Genomic DNA, 19258 nt, shown 5'->3' with positions numbered 1-19258 from the left:
ATAAGAACCAGTATGCGTGCAACCAGTATGCGTGCAATGAAACCCATTCTATCAGGTCTCGCTAGGACGCGCCTCACTAGCCAACACACAAGAGGGGGTTGGGGTGCGCTGAAACCAGCGCACCCCGAAATAACAGGTTGGGAATTGATTGCGTGAAACAATCACCTGTGCGTCCAGTCTCAATGTTAGTAAACAAATAATTGGTCTATGCTTTCAAGCTATACAGCCATGGTAATGTGAATATTGTTTAATAGTTTGAGAAAATACCACCCAAATTTAAATTGGAGTTTAAAGTGACTACAATTTTTCATTGGAGAGCAGCTGCATGTCGTTAAGATGGAACGTCATGCAGGCTATTCTGCTTGACAACCTGATGTGAATTATATGATTGGATAGAAATTCAGATCAAGAACAGAAGACGGAGGAAGCAGGAAGGGACACCATGAGCGTCCCTTTTCTTTAATTCTCTTAAGAAGATATTATCAGTTTTAGCCTACAATACAACATGCTTCAGTTTACGACCTGCCTTGTTGTGTTTTTGACACAAGTATGGTTTCCTCCTGTGGTGACTGGAGGCGGTGAGTTCCATTTACTAGTTGTCTTTTCTAAAGTGAAAGTAAAATATGTTTATTTTTTGAACGCGTGTTTATTGCCCCTTTATGATAAAGGGGCAATAAACAGTTCGTTGCTAATTGACCAATAAACTGTCTAGCAACAATGTTCCCTCACCAGTCACCACTATAGGTGGTGGTATAAGCTATATTAATGTAATAAATTGCTTATTGATGGGTTTTGGCGAAGTAAAAAGAAAACAAGAAAATGGCGGCTATTTACTGTCCTCACTTGATGTATCTTCGAATGAGTTGTAAAAAGTTCGCTAGTTGAATTATAGCCTATGTAATCTTCCTGTATGCATTATAAATTCACTTCCAAACATAGTGAACATTAGGCTACAACATAGCAAAAAGGACAATGACTAACTTTAAACTTTTGAGGCAGTTTGTGAAGTGTGATTGATAGGCTATTGTGATTTATTATAGGCATTATAATATGTCGGTAGCACAGGATGGAGGAGAGTTGGGCCTATAGGTACAAAGTGGGCCCGGATGAGAACTGGGTGATGACGTGATCATTATAGCCTATGTAAGCATTAAGATGGATTCATTATTTAATTAAGTTTCCTAATTATACATTTTGCTGAAAAATAACTAAAACTGAAATTGAATAAATGACTGAATGCAATATAGTTGGTATTATTATGATCCTATTATTATCCTGTTATTGTTATTATTAATTTATTTAGATTTTAGATTTTGAACGGTGAAATCCTCCTGATTGTGTTTTTAATCTTAATGCATATTAGAGAGAGAGGGTGGACATTTTTGATTGATAGTTTGAGAAATAGAAAAGTAATTCAAACTATAAGTAATTCAAGTTGTTGAACTTGTGACTGATTAAGTTTCCTACAATCTTCGGATTTTCTACAAGTGAAACAAAATGTACACTGAGTGAGATGCCTGGCAACCTGATGTGAATTATATGATTGGATAGAAATTCAGATCAAGAACAGAAGACGGAGGAAGCAAGAAAGGGACACCATGAGCGTCCCTTTTCTTGAATTTTCTTAAGAAAATAATATCAGTTTGAGCCTACAATACAATATGCTTCAGTTTACGACCTGCCTTGTTGTGTTTTTGACACAAGTATGGTTTACTCCTGTGGTGACTGGAGGCGGTGAGTTCCATTTACTATTTGTCTTTTCTAAAGTGAAAGTAAAATATGTTTCTTTTACACGACATCAGACGCGTGTTTATTGCCCCTTTATGATAAACGGGCAATACACAGTTTGTTGCAAATTGACCAATAAACTGTCTAGCAACAATGTTCCCTCACCAGTCACCACTATATGATAGGTTGTGGTATAAGCTATATTAATGTAATAAATTGCTTATTGATGGTCTTGCATGGTGAAGTAAAAAGAAAACAAGAAAATGGCGGTTATTTAGGCTACTGTCATCACTTGATCTCTCTTCGAATGAGTTGTAAAAGTTGGCTAGTTGAATTATAGCCTATTTAATTTTCCTGTATGCATTATAAATTCACTTCCAAACATAGTGAACATTAGGCTACAACATAGCAAAAAGGACAATGACAAACTTTAAACTTTTGAGGCAGTTTGGGAAGTGTGATTGATAGGCTATTGTTATTATATAGGCATTATCGCAGGATGGAGGAGAGTTGGGCCTATAGGTACAAAGTGGGCCCGCATGAGAACTGGGTGATGTGATCATTAGCCTATATATGTAAGCATTAAGATGGATTAATTATTTAAATAAGTTTCCTAAAGTATAAATTTAACTGAAAAATAACTAAAACTTAATTGAATAAATGACTGAACGCAAGTTGGTATTATTATGATCCTATTATTATCCTATTGTTTTTATTTAATTTAATTTAATTTAATTTAATTTAATTTAATTTTATTTAATATTATATTATATTATATTATATTATATTATATTTTATATTATATTTTATATTATATTATATTATATTATATTATATTATATATTATATTATATTATATTATATTATATTATATTATATTATATTATATTATATTATATTATATTATAATATATTATATTATATTTATTTTGATTTTTGATTTTGAACGGTGAAATCCTCCTGATTGTGTTTATAATCTTAATGCCTATTAGAGAGAGAGGGTGGAAATTTTTGATTGATAGTTTGAGAAATAGAAAAGTAATTCAAACTAACTAGTTCAAGTTGTTGTACTTGTGACTGATAAGTTTCCTATAATCTTCGGATCTTCTAAGTGAAACAAAGTGAGAAAATGCTGTAGAGGAGCTGTGTTGTTCTGCCTGGCAACCTGATGTGAATTATATGATTGGATAATATGTCACAAGACAAGAGAACTCACTCGCGTCACCAGGCTTACCGCAGCACCCGTGGAAAACCTGGTTTGTATTTACTGCTCAGTGCTCTGGTCCCGTTTAGAGTCCGCCTACCATATCCGGTAATTGCCACATTCACATGCATATATTTATGCAAATTGTTTCCGTATCCTTTCTAGACAGGATCTGCTAAGCAGATTGATCCCAGTCTAGACTCTAGACAACAACACACCACCCAGACCACCGGTTATTTCCGTTCGCCGATAGAGCGAAGCGAGACTGACTTTGACGACGCTGTTTTCTTCCATTATTTTAAGACATAATAATATCAGTTTTACAATATGATTCAGTCTACCACCTGCCTTTTTGTGTTTTTAACACATATATGGTTTTACCATGCGGTGACTGGAGGTGGTGAGTACATAAAAAGTCGTTTTGTCGAAAGTGAAAGTAAATTGTTTTTGTTAATGCGCAATAGGTGCAATAACATAGGTTTTATTGCCTCTCTTTTATCTGTTACGATCTGTTATCGACCAAATAAACCGTGTCTAGTAATAAACGTCTCCTTGTCTATAATAGTCGCCTTACGTTTGATGGATGTATAGCTTAGATTGTTTATTTATTTCTTTGTAGTTATTGGTAAAGTTAAAAGAGAACAAGGAAATGTGTTTACTCCCTGAATTAATGTTGTAACTTGTAATGAGTAGTAAAGTAGTATATGACTATCAGATCTTGTAGTGGAAATAAAACTTATTTTATACAATAGTTACGTTAAATAGGATTGATTGAACCTTACTGGACAGTAGGCCTAACTGGCAGACTGTTGATGTCTGATGACAGACAGTGTCATCAAGACATCAACAGCTGTCGCTGTAAAGGAGAAAATGTCTAGTCCCAGTACAAATAATTCAATAAAAAATGCTATGCTTCTCAGGAGAAAAGCATTTTTAATTATTTTTTTCAAATAAATAAAATGCTATTTTTCTCAGGAGAATAACATTTCTTTTAATTTGAACTGGGACTAGAACATGTAGAAACGTGAATATAATGTAGGCCTACTGTACAAACGTTACCTGAGATCCACATGTATAGTGATCGTAACTTTAGTCTGGTTTGGGACAGTATATGGATCCTAAACATGGAAAATGGATGACCGTATGTATGTGAAAGTGTAGCTTTGGCCGTTAAGGAGAACTCCTTCAAATGCTATGGACCAGAGCTAGTGAAAGTGAAAGGAACAGCTGTCTTTGGATTTGGTTGTTTTTCCAGTTGATAAAACTATTATATATGATATATATTACATATTATATATGTTTTGTTTTGTCTGTCCATCCGTCCATACAGTTAAATATCTGGGACACTGCTGGACCGATTGGAGTGAAATAATTATTGTTATTATTATTTCCAAAACACACTTTTTACTATACTAGCCTACATACTCCTATACTTTTTGTCCAAAACTCACACAAATTGGTACACATTTATCTCTGGACAGGAGTCTTGTGATGGGCATGTATCAATTCAATCATACAGTATATTGGGGGATATCGTTTTTTGCCTACAAGAAATGCCTAAAATCATATACGTCAAATCTACCCCAAATTTGAATCCCACATGGAGGGGCCTCTAGTCTAAACACTGCAGCCAAAGGCGATTTCACTACAGTCAGTTTGTTCCCGAAACATACTTTTTCCCCACCCAATTGGGTACAAATGGTCCTGTGAGTCATGTGACAATGACCGCCAAACAGGGTTTTGATACTTTGCCTGTAAAGAAATTAAAACATTTTGGGCGGGGACTATTTCTTAGCCATAGATCATGAACCAATTATACCCAAATGTTGAGGGGCCTTTATACAGCACACCTCCAAAAGTGCTTTCACTTCTGCCCGTAGAGGATGCCCCAAACTTTAACACTTGCACCGTCTGTCATACAAACTCACCCCCGCAGCTTCCTTGTGTCCTGACGGCTGCACCTTATGACTGACACAGCCCTGGGTAGGCAGCCCGGCCTGGCGAAGAGCAACAAGTAGTGTAGCAGACTGGATGAGTGGGCCGGGGCGGGGGGTATTATCACTACTGTAGTGACAAATAAAAGGGAGCATGTTTAGATTTGTGGAACTTTATTTATTTTTGGGACATGGAACAATGATGGTATTTGGAATGCATTCACAAACTCTGTCTGCTTGTTTGTGCCTGTCTGCTTTCACGTGTAGAAATGTAGTTTAATGTGTTTTTGCCTATATTTGACCTTTTGTCTTCCAGAGATCCAGTCACTCACCTACATCTACACAGCTTTCTCCAAGCATATCAACCTCCCAGGGATCCATGAGTTCACGGCCATGGGTCTGCTCGACGGCAACATGATTGACTACTATGACAGCACGATTAAGAAAAAGATCCCCATGAAGCCGTGGATGGAGGAGAGGCTGGACAAGGACTACTGGGAGAAAGGCACCCAGTCACGCCAGAGCAAGGAGCAGTGGTTCAAAGTCAACCTGGGGATCCTCAGAGATCGAATGAGACACAATGACACCGGTTAGACATCCAAGTAGTTGTTATACACTGTAGTTAAAAGGGTTTTAATTGAGATTGACTGTGGTAATCACTGTTGATGCACTTACCGCATTAATCCTGCAATGTGTTGTCAGTCCTGCAGACAACCTTTCCTGAATGTTATGCATTAGAACCAAAAAGTGTAAAACAAAACTTAAATGTTTCCAGACTGGGAAGGGGTGTTTACATACTACTTGTGATGAACATCCAGACTGTTTGCTCTGGTATGATGCCTCATATCTTTAACACCCCCCCCCCCACCCCCCATCTTTTTCTTTTCCCTTTTCGCCAGATTTGCACATTCTTCAGTGGAGGCATGGCTGTAAGGCTGAGAGACAAGATGACAACACATTCAAGTTCATCCAAGGCAAGGATGAATACAGCTATGACGGTGACGACTACCTGGCCTTTGATGATGCCAATAAGGACTGGATCGCCCCAGTTGCCCTGGCAGTTCCCACCAAGAGGAAGTGGGATCTTGTCAAGATGCTGAACGACTACACCCAAGGCTACCTGGAGAGAGAGTGTGTCTCCTGGTTAAGTAAATTTGCTGGTTACGAGAAAGCAGTAATGCAGACGCACTGTGAGTATTATTCATTCATTATTCATACATTGTATGTACATGGCGCTAGAAGCGCTTTACAGGTAACACTAGGACGGATACAAACACCAAATTACCACAAAACCACAAACAACTAGACGCGTCGCAATTCTGGGAAATTGCAAAGTGTGGTTGTGCCGACGCCGGTCGCGGGTTGCGGCCGCCGGGACTCAAGGAATATGCGGGAGGAATACCGTCGGAGGCTGCGCCAATTACATTGTCACGTAACTCCTGAGATCACTTGTGTTTCATTTTGAGAGGATTGATCCCCCCCAAAATAATGTTTTTGCATCAAACGGTTACATTTTGCGCATTTGTGGCACCCCCTATGGTTCAAAGTGGAAACGCTTTTGGGGATTTGTTGAGTAAACCACCCTTAACATGTGATTCAAATTTGGGATTGACTGGACGTTTCGTTTGTGAGTTTTGGCCTTTTTTGTAAAACGGGCCCCTTCCGCTAACTTTGGAAGCCATTTACGGACGAACGGTAATGCCTATCAAAATTCCGCTTGGAGATGTTTATTGCATGGGTCCAGAGATCATCTGTACCGATTTTTGTGAAATTTGGACAGAATATGTGGGAGGAGGAGCTAAAAGTGTTTTTTATTCTACGACCTAAGGCAACTACGGTTACAATATTTCTGCTAAATGTAGTGACTGTGATTTGCAGTATGTTTTTCAGCTCTATATATTTTTTAATACAAAGTAGTATCACACACAAAGTAACTTTTGACAAATATGAATAACTAGAGTTTCGGGGGGCTACGCCCCCCTCAACCCCAGCCGCACACGGGGCCCAGCGTGGGCGCGTGTATATTGGGGTACCCAAATCGCCGGAGTGAAACTGTGGAAATGTTGCAGGGGGTCCACAGGGGGTCCTCGGACCCCCTGCTGGTCCACGGACATCCTGTGGAGTGTTGGGACGCACGGGGACCCCCCTGGAACATTGCGGACCCCTTCGGTGTTTTTTTTTATTTTCATGAAGGTGGTTGCTTGTTTCTGGCGCTTGTTTTTAGAAAACCTGCATGCCAACCTGGCAACCCTCATGTTTACCCTTAGCACATGGAGTAATGGTGCGCGCTGTAGTTGTTTTCCACGCTCGCGCTAATGAAACACTAAACGGAGAAGCTTATGATTGTGAGGTTGAGCGTGAATGTATTAGCATTGTAGTCACCTGAATTGAGCGTGGAAGCAGAAGACACGGTGAAGGGGAGGTGAAGGAGGCGCTTGTGTTGTTGTTTTTCTGGCGAAGGAGAGAGCTGCGGAGTTTCAATGGCGGCCGTTCGTGTTGTTTCGGCGAAACCCGTCGCCGTTCGGTGTCGGTGGTGCGCACGCTAAACGGTAAGAAAGTGATTCACCTTCCGTTTTGTCCGAAATGTGGTGAGTGTAATAAATTATGTGGCGACGTGGAAACTGTGGAGTGAGCAATGATAGGTGCCCTACGCCACCCGTAAATTGTGAAAGTGGGCCGTGGCTACTGTTTTCGCGACATGTCCTGTGTCGGCGTTGTGTTTACTCGATTACAGAGCTGTGGCTATAGCGTCAGCGGCGCGCGGAAGTAACTTGTCGTTTATGTAATTAGATGACGAAATTAAATTAAACTGTGAATGAATTCAAAATTCCCTACAATGCCATAATGCATCTTCTCAAAACTCAAAGTTGTCCTCATGGCTTCCCAGGGCCACCAAAGCTCCATGTGTATGGAAGGAAGTGCAAGAATCCGAACTCCATCATGTTACACTGCATGGCAACTGGCTTCTACCCCCCAGAGATTATCCTGAACATCATGAGAAATGGGCAGGTGGTGGATGCACTGGATGGCATGCAATCCACAGGTGTTCGTCCCAACGGCGACGGCACTTTCCAGATCAAGAACCAGGTGGAGATTTTAAGAAGTGACTCTGCCCACTACAGCTGTGAGGTGAAACACCCTGCGACCAACAATCACAAGATCGAATATTGGGGTAAGAGGCTTGTTTACATTATGCAAATAAAATTGAATAAGGGCATTTTTACTTGGATGTTAAAATGGAGAGAGTTGAGACTTTTTACTTACTTTATTTAATATTTAATTATAGGGTAAGTTGCTGAGCATGCATGGTCTGTTAGAGGAAGACCCTGTTTACATAGAATTGACAAATGTTATCAGTAAACCCTCATCTAAGTTCATGATTCTTTCTGGATATTAGATGGTGCGTGTGATACACCTGAAGACTCTGCATCAGACATCGGAGCTATTGTTGGTGGTGCTGTTTTTGTTGTAGCTGCTGTTGTTGGACTGCTGGTTGGAGGGATCTTCTTCTATATGAAGAAAATAAAAGGTTGGGTTCATTTTAGAACAATTTTCTCTTTTTCTCTCATTTTTGGGAAACGTTTGGATTTTCTGTGGGGCTTTTTGTCACATTGGTCATGAAGTTTGTAAGGGGGGCAGGTCACTCAATAATTATAAAAAGCTGTTTCTCTGTAAGTACGGTATGTAATTGTGCCTTAAACATGCTCAACTTTTAGCATCTTTGTCCCCGGTCAGGCTAGAACAGAATATTGAAATATTTATTTTACCCCTCGAGTGCCTATTTCTTATACCCTGGCCAAGACTATTTTACCAGCCAAGACTATTTTATTTATTTATTTGCTCTCTCTCACTCTCTCACTCAAACATATCAGTGTTGCAATATGAGTACAATGTGGCATCATTTTATTACACTGCATAATGTGATCATAGGTCATGTGGGAAACCAGTCTCTTTCAATAGAAACATTTCTTTTTACCCTATAGACTGCATGGAAGTAAATCAAATGTGTACTCAGGAATTCTGGTTCCACTGGTTTCAATTTGAAAAAAAAGGGGGGAAAAACAAAGCTAATTATAGACACTAGACCATACCCGGTCGGCGCAGACCATACCCGGTCGACGCATCCGTGGGGGGATATGCGCACATGATCTGGCAACCCGGGAGGCAGTTCGTCCCATAGCTGGGCAGCCCCGTAACCATGGCGACAGTGTTTGACACAAAAACGCTAATAAGAAGCTGAGATTTGATGAAATTGAAAAATTGGCTTCACAGTTAAGTTCAGATGGTAATGGTCAATGGATGTGTGCAAAATCAGAGCAATTGGTCCAGCCACTGAGGAGAACCGGGTAGCTTCACCTACTCACTCACTCACCACTACAGACGGACGGACAGAGGTTACTAGAATTATAGTAGGATGTTGCTTGGAGTTTATACATCAGACCATTGTTTCAGGGACAGAGATGGTGAAGCACAACCTCTTTTACTGGTCTGGCAGATCCAACTAGAACCCCTCACTGAAACAAGTTGCGTTTCCTTTGTGTTGGCTCCCTCTAAGTCTCAAATAAGGAAATCAATATAGATAATGAATATTGTTTGGCAATGTCCCCTACTAGAAGCACTGGTGAAATATTTTGTTATTTATCACATTTATTAAATCACAATCTGGAAAGTTACATTTACGTTTTAGGTTTATAACTCCCATCAAATTAGTTGGTAGGTAGTTCAGTGCCTTGCTCAAGGACCCTAGATGGCAGCAAAGATTGAAACGGAAACCTTTCTATTATGAGACTCTCAACTTTCAGGCCTCTATGTTGCCTAATTATTTCACAAATGATGTAAAGCCATGTTTATCCTAAAAAGAAAATAATACTATTTGGAATTCTTTTCTACTCTCTACTTTTCCAGGGACAAAAAGTGAAACTTCTAGCAATTCTAGCAAGGACTCGGATGAGGAGATGAAGAAAATTAACGGTATCATAATGTTTGACCCTCTCTACTTTTTCAAAATGTACATAATGGTACAAAGGTATTGTTGAATAGAATATAGTCAAACTGAGTTGAAGTGTTGTATAGAAATAATGATTTTCGATGCTAATGTGTTATCTTTGAAATCACAGCTTCACATTTTCTATAGATGTAAATGAAGCCATGTTCATACTAAAAAGAGATGATACTGTTTGGAATTCGTATGACCTAATACAACACTGTCTACATTTTCAGGGATAAAGGTTGAAACTTCTAGCAAATCCAGCAACGACTCAGGTAAGACTCTAAACCAAAATGGTATGACAATATGCTTTTATAATCAAAATAATTATTTTATTCAGAATAAAAGAGAATTATTTGTTACAGGTTTCATACATGGAATGTCTTAGGGATTTCATCTTCATCCCTCCAGTTTTGTTTACAAAATAAAAGTGTTTGAATATGTCCTCTTCGCTGGGTTTGTAGGGAAAGGCAGTGTGGAAGAGGTGTACCTTTCAAAATAATTTCGTTATTATACGAACAGTATTGTTGAATTGAATATAGTCAAACTGAGTTGAAGGGTTGTATTCTCAAAAACAAGATACTTATGATTGACACGGAATTGATTCTTTGATACCGTCACTTTACACAGATATATTTCATTTTGTTAATGACTGTTACTTTTACAATTGTATTGCAGTTGACCAAACGGTTTTGTGCTACTATGCTATAAGTATAGCTGGGTGCATTAAGCACTGGAAAACTGTATATTCATGGTTCAACTCTTCCTTTTCTTTGCAGACTCACAGCAGGGACTCTGGGGGTCCTATTTTGTGTGTCTTAAGGTCTTATGACTTAACATAAGACCTGAAGCGTGGCCAATGCTGTTTCACTATTTTGAGTGGCCAAACAGCTTTGGCCACACCTCCAGGTCTTAAGTTAAGTCATAAGACCTGGTAGTTAAGACACGCAAAATAGGGCCCTGGTAATTACTCTCTATATCCCTGCATTCTTACTTTGCTATAATATGACATTATTTAAAGGTAGAAGCTTTATGTACATGTATTATAATGCCATAAGTCCTAAGTTTCAGGTTGAATGAAGAAGCATGTCATGGGACCTTTGTGCATACACACTGCTCCTCTTGAGGCTAGCGTAGTTTAGTGCAGGGTTTCTCAAAGTGGTCCCGTGGCACCCTAGGGTGCCATGACACCAGTCTAGCGTGCCATCAGAATACTTTGATAGGTTAAATGGCTTAAGTTATTTTCAATCAGGAAGATTACTATTAACTCAAGTTGTCAATGCAGCGATAGTGCCAAGCAAACAAAGCTTGCTAAACAAAGCATCTAGGATACAAGTCCAAAGACTTTGAATATTTTAAGAAATTGAAATCTCAAAATGAAATGGAGTGAACGTATGCTATCAACTGTGTGCGATTATTTTTCCAAATTGTAATGTCCACATTGTGAAATATGCATAAAAGTAACAATGTAATTTTGGGTGCAGTGGATGAAAAAAAATGATATGCCCTTAGCCTAAAACGTTTGAGAACCCCTGCTCTAGTGGTCAAATGTTACAAATGTTACGTGTAACTTTGAATAAAGATGACTGAAAGGTGCGTTTTGTGGCACACCTCTGCTAATAATATACAGTATGTAAAGTATATTGAGATTCTTTTTTAATCTAAAAACGTATATCAAGCTTTTACTCTTAAATGGATTTATCTTTTAAAGAATTTGAAAGCTACAAAAATAAGCAACAAATGATTATCCAAAAAAGAGAAACCAAATATCCTGTCTAAATGCTGCTTTTCCTTCACTCTTCCAGGCCAAGGCTCCAGCGCTGCAGGGGGCCCCAGCCCCGAATCCACTAGCCTCTTGGTGGAAACACCACAAGCTGAGTGACTGATACCGTTTTGCAGAGCCGTGATTTCATTAAAAAACTTAAATCAATTTGAAAAATAGCAACAATAATGTATTTACAAGCAAACAGTTTGTAGATCCATTATTTTAGCCAATTTGGGGAAAAAAGAAAATGTTTGAAAAATGTTTGTTTGCATATTAACCTTATTCCTGGCCTTCTCCAGGGCGCCGCCATTGCCTCTTACAGGGGGCGCCATTGAGTTTTTCTTGTGTGCTGCTTCATTCAATATCTGTTCACTTCCTAATAGTAGGCTACTGCAGGAGTAATGCAGGTGTTGCCAGATTTTGCAAGAGAAGCAAGCGGCTAGGTCTATGAAAACCAGCCCAAAAGAAGCAACTATAGGCTCAGTTTTACCACTTTACATCGGCTATTTGAAAATAGCAGATCAATAAGCTCACAATGTGTCACATTATGACACGTTGTGAGCTTGTAGATCTGCTATTTTCAAAAAACATTGGGGAAAAAAGTTACATATTTTGAATATTTTTGAAACATTTTAACAACACAAATCTTGTATGGGGGTCCCTGGCACCACATATTTTCAGATGGGGGTCTGCGACTATGCTGACAAATACATATTAGTCTGGGGGTCCTTGACATGAAAAAATTTGGGAACCACTGGTTTAAAAAACATTTAAAGCAAGCCCAATTAAGCAACTAAACTTAAAAAAAAAAGTTGCTTATTATAAGCACACATGGCAACACTGGTAAAGAGGAAACTCATTGATATGGGGCTCCCCTACTCCCCTACCTGGCCACGCCCACAGTGGGGATGGCAAGGAATAAGGTGAATAATCACCCAATCACGCAAAATAGGGGACGCCAGGTTGAAAGTGGCTAATGAATGTCATCATGAATGTTATTGCAATGATGACAACTAGGGGGGCCAGCCTCACAGGCCACAGACTACGAAACCTTCAAAGTCTGACCGATTGCCATGTTGAAAACAGTCATTTTAGCGCTAAATGCCAGAATTAAAAAAATCACATGCCTAGATTTCTGATGCACAATGTCAGTTAATCAATTTGAATATCAGATTTCTGAGCTTTTGTTCAAGCTAGTTCCTTTTTCTATTTGTGATGGGGAAAACGAATTATAAAGTCAGAATAACAAAATATATGTGTGTGTGTGTGTGTGTGTGCGTGTGTGTGTGTGTGTGTGTGTGTGTGTGTATATAAATAATTAATTTGTGTGTGTGTGTGTATATATATATCGCACACACATTTATTTGGTGGTAGACGCACATACATACTAGACTTGGAGGATGATAGGACTAATATATTGAGTCCAATAGTGGGTTGTTTTTTTGGGCGATATTTTCATTTTATTTTACAAATGTAATGTTGTGCCTCCTCGAGAATTCGCTCTTTAAATGTAGCCACATATTACAAAGCGTGTGCAAAATGTGAATTGATTTGGGCCATTCCAATTATTATAGTTAGGCACTGATTTCTGAGTACAATCCCCAGAGGAGAGAGGGAATATGCTTTTTTAGTTGTCTTTATCAGCTACGTTTGAGAGGAAAGCATGGTTTATTTTTTTCAAAGACGAGCCGAAAAAACGAAAATGAAACCTAACTACAGTAGCTGGTTTCTATATAGAATGCAAGCCTCACGGTGCATTGCAAACTGACCACGCAGGAACGCATGTCCCCCGGCTTCATACAGTCCTGCACTTAATTCTTAACTGATTGCTGTAATTAAAATGTCTCTGTAATCTAAGAAGTCTGGATATTAAAACCTGCCAATTTTGTTTATAACACCAACCAATCAAAGGTTGCAATTTGAAATGTAAGTTTGTTGCGAGTCCTTTTAGTTACGGGAGAGAGAAAGAGAGAGGGTACCAGGTGGTTATCCTGCAGCGACAGGCACTAGAATGGATGTGTCTTGTCATATCATTGCTGTCAATGGTGCAAACTGGGGTCGGTTACTCTCTAAACTGCTTGAACTGCACACCATCTCCTCTCATCATTAGATTACTCCTGAAAAATATCCTATGGAAGTGGTATGGGAGTTTTACAATTCTTCGTTGTATAAACAAGTTTTGCCCAGTGAGAGAGCAGTCATGCCAGCAAAAAGACAGTCATGTCACCTCATCTCTGTTCATTTACGGCGTGTAGTCACGTTGCTATAGTAACCTGGCACTGCACATGTTAAGGGCTGGGGATCTGAGCTGTTCTCGCGAGAATTGCTTTTCTCACACAAATATATCGGCAAACGCAATCGATTTTTGGGCTGACTGTGGCCGATAGGAATATTTTGGCAAATCATCCAACTCTAATATACATTTACTGTATGTAGTAGTTGTGGCTCAGAGCCTCTGCCTGCAAGCCAAAACCCTAATATCTCGCCCATCCAAGGGGGTTTCCCCTTTAGGCTAGTGGTTAAGATGTTTGCTTTCCACGTGGGTGACCCGAGTTTGAATCCCGGTGCTTTACATTAGTGCCGTGACCCGTATGGGGTTTTCCGATGGGGGAGGTCAAAAGGGGGGTGAGTGTAGCAGTAGTGACCAGAGCTTCTGTCTGATGACCAAAAGCCTTGTATCTCCCCCGCCCAAGGGGGATATACCCTTTAGGCTAGTGGTTAAGATGTTTGGTTTTCACACGGGAGACCCAGGTTTGAATCCTGGCCGTTACTTGTACATAAACATTTTGCAGTTATTGATTAATACGTGGAAGCAACAGCGTAAACATATTTAGTGTAGATTTATTTTCTTCATTTTATGTATTTAAGTTACAAGTACAGTAAATGTGTGACAGACAGGATCATCTATAAAAATTTGAATGGAAAGCATATCATACTGTATATAGGTCATATCCTATATACTGTAATCATCAAGATAAAAAAAAAGGTTTGAAATATTTTACTTAATGTGCAATGAATCTATACATAAGTTTCACTTAATTCATTATATTACGGAAAAAACGCGGAGAAAAAAAAACGTTTTCCAAGATATTCTATTTTTTTTTTGATGATCCTGTGTGCATTGGTGACATGCTCTGCCGAAACCGGTTAGATCTTGCTGATATTCTTTGGTAAAAATAAATACATTAAAATGAATTGTTCACAGCATGCTGTGAAGAAATTGGTGAACTTGTAATCTTTGCAAACTTAAACCTGAATTTCCTTCCCGAATTGGGTAGTTATTTCACAGAACATGAAGACTAAGACATTATTCAAATCACACAAAATGATTTTGACAGAAAACCAAAACTTTCTGCATTTGAACATCAGCTACATCTGACTCATTCGGAGAGTGCATGTCCCTATTCATTATTGTTTGTTAAAGTAGATGCTTACTGTTACTTGATGTTACATGACTTATAGACCCTCCAGAAAAACGTGGGCAAAAATCCTTGATTATGCGGGCTAAAACTCTTGATTTTGCGGGCTAAAATCCTTGATTATGCGATGAAATATGCAGGGTTTTTCGCAATTTTATGCGGTGAAATTGCGGGAAGTTGCGAAATATGCGGAAAGTTGTGAAATATGCGGCAATATGCGAAATATGCGATATGCGAAAAGTTACGAAAAATTCGTAATATGTGAAAAGTTGCGAAATAGGCGGAAATATGCGATGCAAAGTGCATATTATGCGATGCGAAACGCATATTATGCGATGCGATGCGCATATTATGCGATGCAGCCTTTTTGAAAAAGCGTTACCCCCGCATAATTATGCGCCATTTTGCTGATTATGCAGTAAATTCTGCGATCGCATAATCGCATTTTTCTGGAGGGTCTATATTTAGACACTGTGCCTTACTTACACTGTGCCTTACATTTTATTTGTACAATCATGTTTTTCATTGTAAATTACCCCAGATTGGAGATTCAGGTAAATATGATGATGTATCATATGATCTTCTTACACTGGATTTTACTCATTTGAACAAATCAAATCTTGTATGGGGGCCCCTGGCGTAAAGTATTTTCAGATGGGGGTCGGCGGCCAAATACATATTAATTTGGGGGTCCTTGACATGAAAACCACTGGTTTATGTTACACTTTCTCTTTCGATATCAAATTCCGGTACAAACCTCTTCAAATATTTGTAAAAACTGTTATTTGTTTTGATGTATATTTCTGGTGTGCTTTTTATCTGCCACTGCTTGGTTTTAAGATAGTTAATCATAATCAAAATGCTTCAATAAAGGATTTGATCCACAGCTGTGTCTGCATTCACCTTGATTGAATACTTAACAGTTTGCAGAGACAAGCACAGGGAAGTGCAGTTCAATACAAGGTCTGTTAAGAGGATTTTAAACCCAAGAAAGCCTATGGCTTGTTTCCATTGGGGTCCTTTGTACTCAATTCATAGAAAAAAATATCAAGCTTTTAAGTGCAGTTCCACCCCTTCTATGATGAACGGTTCAGAAGTCATGTGTAACAATGTCTAATAATTGTCACCTTTGACCAGTGACCACCAAATTGCACCATATGTCACATTGAGTTAGAGATCTAATGAAGTGTCATGGTTTTGTGTTATGATTTAATGATAGTGCGTAGTCATTGCGGACTTTGACACAGACAGCCTTCGCATTCTCATTACAAAAGTATCACATTTTGGCTCAACTAAACTATTTATATACTTTTATCAAACTACCAAAGTAAGTACAGAAAAATGTTACAGAAAAACTTCTGAAATTTTGGAATGGTGATTGAACTTTTTAATAGTTTTGTGTCCAGAGACATAGCTTTTTTGTTTGAAAACGTTTTTTGGATGAAAAATTATGATATAAAATAGACAGGCCAATTTAACTGCCGTAATAAGTAATTGATAGTAAAAATTTGTATTCCTGTTACATGCAAGGGTTCTTTCTTTATTTCTATTATTGTATGTATTACTGTGGATGGCAGTTATATGGCAGTCCCACTGACTCCTGCTTATCCAGCTCAGGGCCTACATGGGAGGAGACCTGGTTGAGGAGGAGACCGTCCATCAGACCAGTGGACCAATCAGGAGGACGCCTGGCCATTATAAAAGAGCTGTCACCAGCTGTGCACATTAGCAGTGTGTAACATGCGATCAGTGCGGTTACACACTGTCCTAATGAATGTATCAAAAGTCAATACTCTGGGGACTAAAAGTTTGGTACCCCTCTGTATCATGTATTGTCCTGTTTGAGTGGCACCCTGCTTTGAATTGAGCTTGCTAAAGTAGCAAGCTCAATTCTTTGAGTTGTCGGCTCTTGTAGTCACTAAAGCTGGTTTTAATTTAAACCCAGGTGCCAAACAACACACTAGCTGATTTCACAAATTAACACAACTTGAGCTATAGATAATCTATTTCAGACAGACAACTCTTAGATTGGAGAGGAGACGCCAGAGAGGCAGCAACACAGCCAGGAGAGAAGCCAGAATGACAGGTAGGTAGAGAAGATTAAATAGCCTCCCAGATCAGGAGAAGAGAGCATGTGACTGGTCACCTGATCAGGTTGGCACCCTGCCTTGAGTTGCCTACCTGAACTAGCTACGCAGGCTACGCATCATACGCACTGCCATTCATTTAATGTAATGTTGGGCTGAAATGAAAACTTTCATAAACTCAGCTTTCATGGCACAGGAATGGACACGACTTGTGGAGAGGTAGGACTACGTTTTGTCTCCTGACCCCCATAATGCCTTTGCTGGCCTGTATGCTCAAATCCCACCAGTATCTTCCTTCTGAATCTCCCTTTGAGTGTTTCTCTCCCAGCTGTCATAACTGTCAGAAAACTTAAATAAACATTGAAAAGACATGGAGTGTGGGCCACTCATCATTATTAGAGAGCAGCTATGCACCTTTTTTTCTTTTTTTGTCCAATTTTATAATTTTCTTGGGTTGGCAATCGAAAGAGTGATCGTTCCATTTCCGGGACATCTAGTATTATTTATTCTAATGTGGAATTTGGGATGTCATTCCTTTGCAAGGAATATTGTACCAATTACCTAACTTCTGCTGCCACTGGAGAAGGCTACTGGGATTATTTACACTTTGCAAATTGTGTCAGACTGTCTGATGCAAATTGTCTGATGAAGAGCGTGTAGCTCGAAACGTATATACTTATATGTTTATTACACGGCTTGGTTGAATGCTTGATTCTGATTGGTCAATCGCTGAATTCAGTGGTGTGTTATTTCTTGATTATGACCGATGAGCTCTATAACCGGCCGCTGTCTAATCAAAGGCTCAGATCTCCTGCTCATATTAATCTGTGCTGCTTGATTTTGTATTGTATCCGTATCCCATGACAGCCATGTATAAACACTCAATGTCATTTACACACTGTCATATACGGTAGCAAATGCGCCTGCGGCCCAGAGCGGGCATTACGGTAAATGCAAGGCGCCAAGCCGACAGGAAGTCAGCCTTGGCTATTACATGTATGCAGACGCAGACAGAGTAGTCTCGCGTTACCAGACTGTTGCCTCCCACAATTTACAAATGTTTCCGGCATACAGTCTGGGACTCGGAAGCTCTGATCATGTTTAAGGGGAAAGCGGATGCCCCTCCCCTACCCACTTCCGTTTTAGCATTGTGCAGTGGCGCAAAGGAGTCCGACTGGAATCAACGAATCTCATAAACATCGTTTATGTCTACTAGTGTCTTCTTTCACAGTTTTTTCGGCGTTAATTCCATGATACCTTTCTCAGTTTTCTGTGATAAACAATCCTCGCACAAATAACATGAATCTACCGCTCCTATGACTATGCTTCCGCCTCGGTTCTGTTTCCACTGGGACTACAGGTCCGCGGGGACCGCGTCGTGATTGGTCGAATGTTTTTCCGGTCTGAACAACTTCCGTTAAACAGCTTTCGGGAAGTGGAGTTCCAGACTATATAGCATTCAGAGATTGTGGAATAGTTGTCTGGTGACGCGAGACTACAGAGAGAGAGACGCAGTCTATTTTGTATCACCAACCTTGTTGTGAATAAACAAGTTCATATGATTTAAAGAGGACTCCGTCCATCTTTACACACCTAAACATGTCTTTGCAGTAACCGAAAATTGATTCTATTTGATCAACACTTTGTTTTCCAGGCAACCATGTCCACCCAGTGCAACACTTGGAATACTTTAATTGCCATAAGCAAGGAAATGCTTCGTTTTGTTGTTACTTTTGGGTCAATTTATTAATTAATGTATTATTAAGTAGCCGTGTAATAAGCGTGGTCACCTTCAGGGTGATTAGGCATACGTGTCGGTCAGTCGGTGCCCTGACGGGATTTATTTCTCAATAATGACCGGCAACGGCAGCTCGCTGATAACAAACTATCATTACACGTACACCTGGGTAAAACTGAATCCATTCTCTTTGGGTCTAAAATTAACCTTGGCAAGGCCAACGGCTTCACAATAAAAGTGAGTGACAATGTAATCACAAGAAAATAGGAAATGGCCTATTTGTTCCATTTTAGAGGCAAATCTTTCTGTACATGGATCTCCTCTCTGGTCAGTAAGAATACTTTGAGGACTCTAACAGGAGCACTCATCCAAGGTTACTTCGACTGTGCATGCACC

At 39.4% G+C, this 19258-nt stretch overlaps 2 protein-coding genes across 6 annotated transcripts in view; one reads left to right on the top strand and one right to left on the bottom strand.

Annotated features, from left to right (window-relative positions):
* The window catches only part of LOC311062080 (zinc fingers and homeoboxes protein 2-like), a 518056-nt gene that overhangs the window by 167268 nt on the left and 331530 nt on the right, over positions 1-19258 (bottom strand). The window lies entirely within an intron of this gene.
* The window catches only part of LOC311062082 (major histocompatibility complex class I-related gene protein-like), a 69955-nt gene that overhangs the window by 1007 nt on the left and 49690 nt on the right, over positions 1-19258 (top strand). Inside the window, exons 1-8 of one of the 5 annotated variants that reach the window (XM_084080864.1) lie at positions 402-578; positions 5183-5455; positions 5766-6056; positions 7754-8038; positions 8264-8395; positions 9772-9837; positions 10087-10128; positions 11659-15923. The exons of 1 other annotated variant lie outside the window; for it this stretch is intronic. In XM_084080864.1, coding sequence (XP_083936990.1) covers positions 506-578; positions 5183-5455; positions 5766-6056; positions 7754-8038; positions 8264-8395; positions 9772-9837; positions 10087-10128; positions 11659-11735 — 1239 coding nt within the window. In that variant the 5' untranslated portion in view covers positions 402-505 and the 3' untranslated portion in view covers positions 11736-15923. Of the gene's footprint in view, positions 1-401; positions 579-1553; positions 1735-3160; positions 3333-5182; positions 5456-5765; positions 6057-7753; positions 8039-8263; positions 8396-9771; positions 9838-10086; positions 10129-11658; positions 15924-19258 lie in introns of those variants that run through there. 3 more of the 5 variants (XM_084080865.1, XM_084080866.1, XM_084080867.1) reach the window with 3 other exon arrangements.

The sequence above is a fragment of the Gymnoscopelus microlampas genome, assembly GCF_963454915.1.
Source record: "Gymnoscopelus microlampas genome assembly, chromosome: 15".
In the NCBI taxonomy this organism is placed as follows: domain Eukaryota; kingdom Metazoa; phylum Chordata; class Actinopteri; order Myctophiformes; family Myctophidae; genus Gymnoscopelus; species Gymnoscopelus microlampas.
Note: the sequence above shows the minus strand (reverse complement) of the source record. Positions and strands in the feature narration are given on the sequence as shown.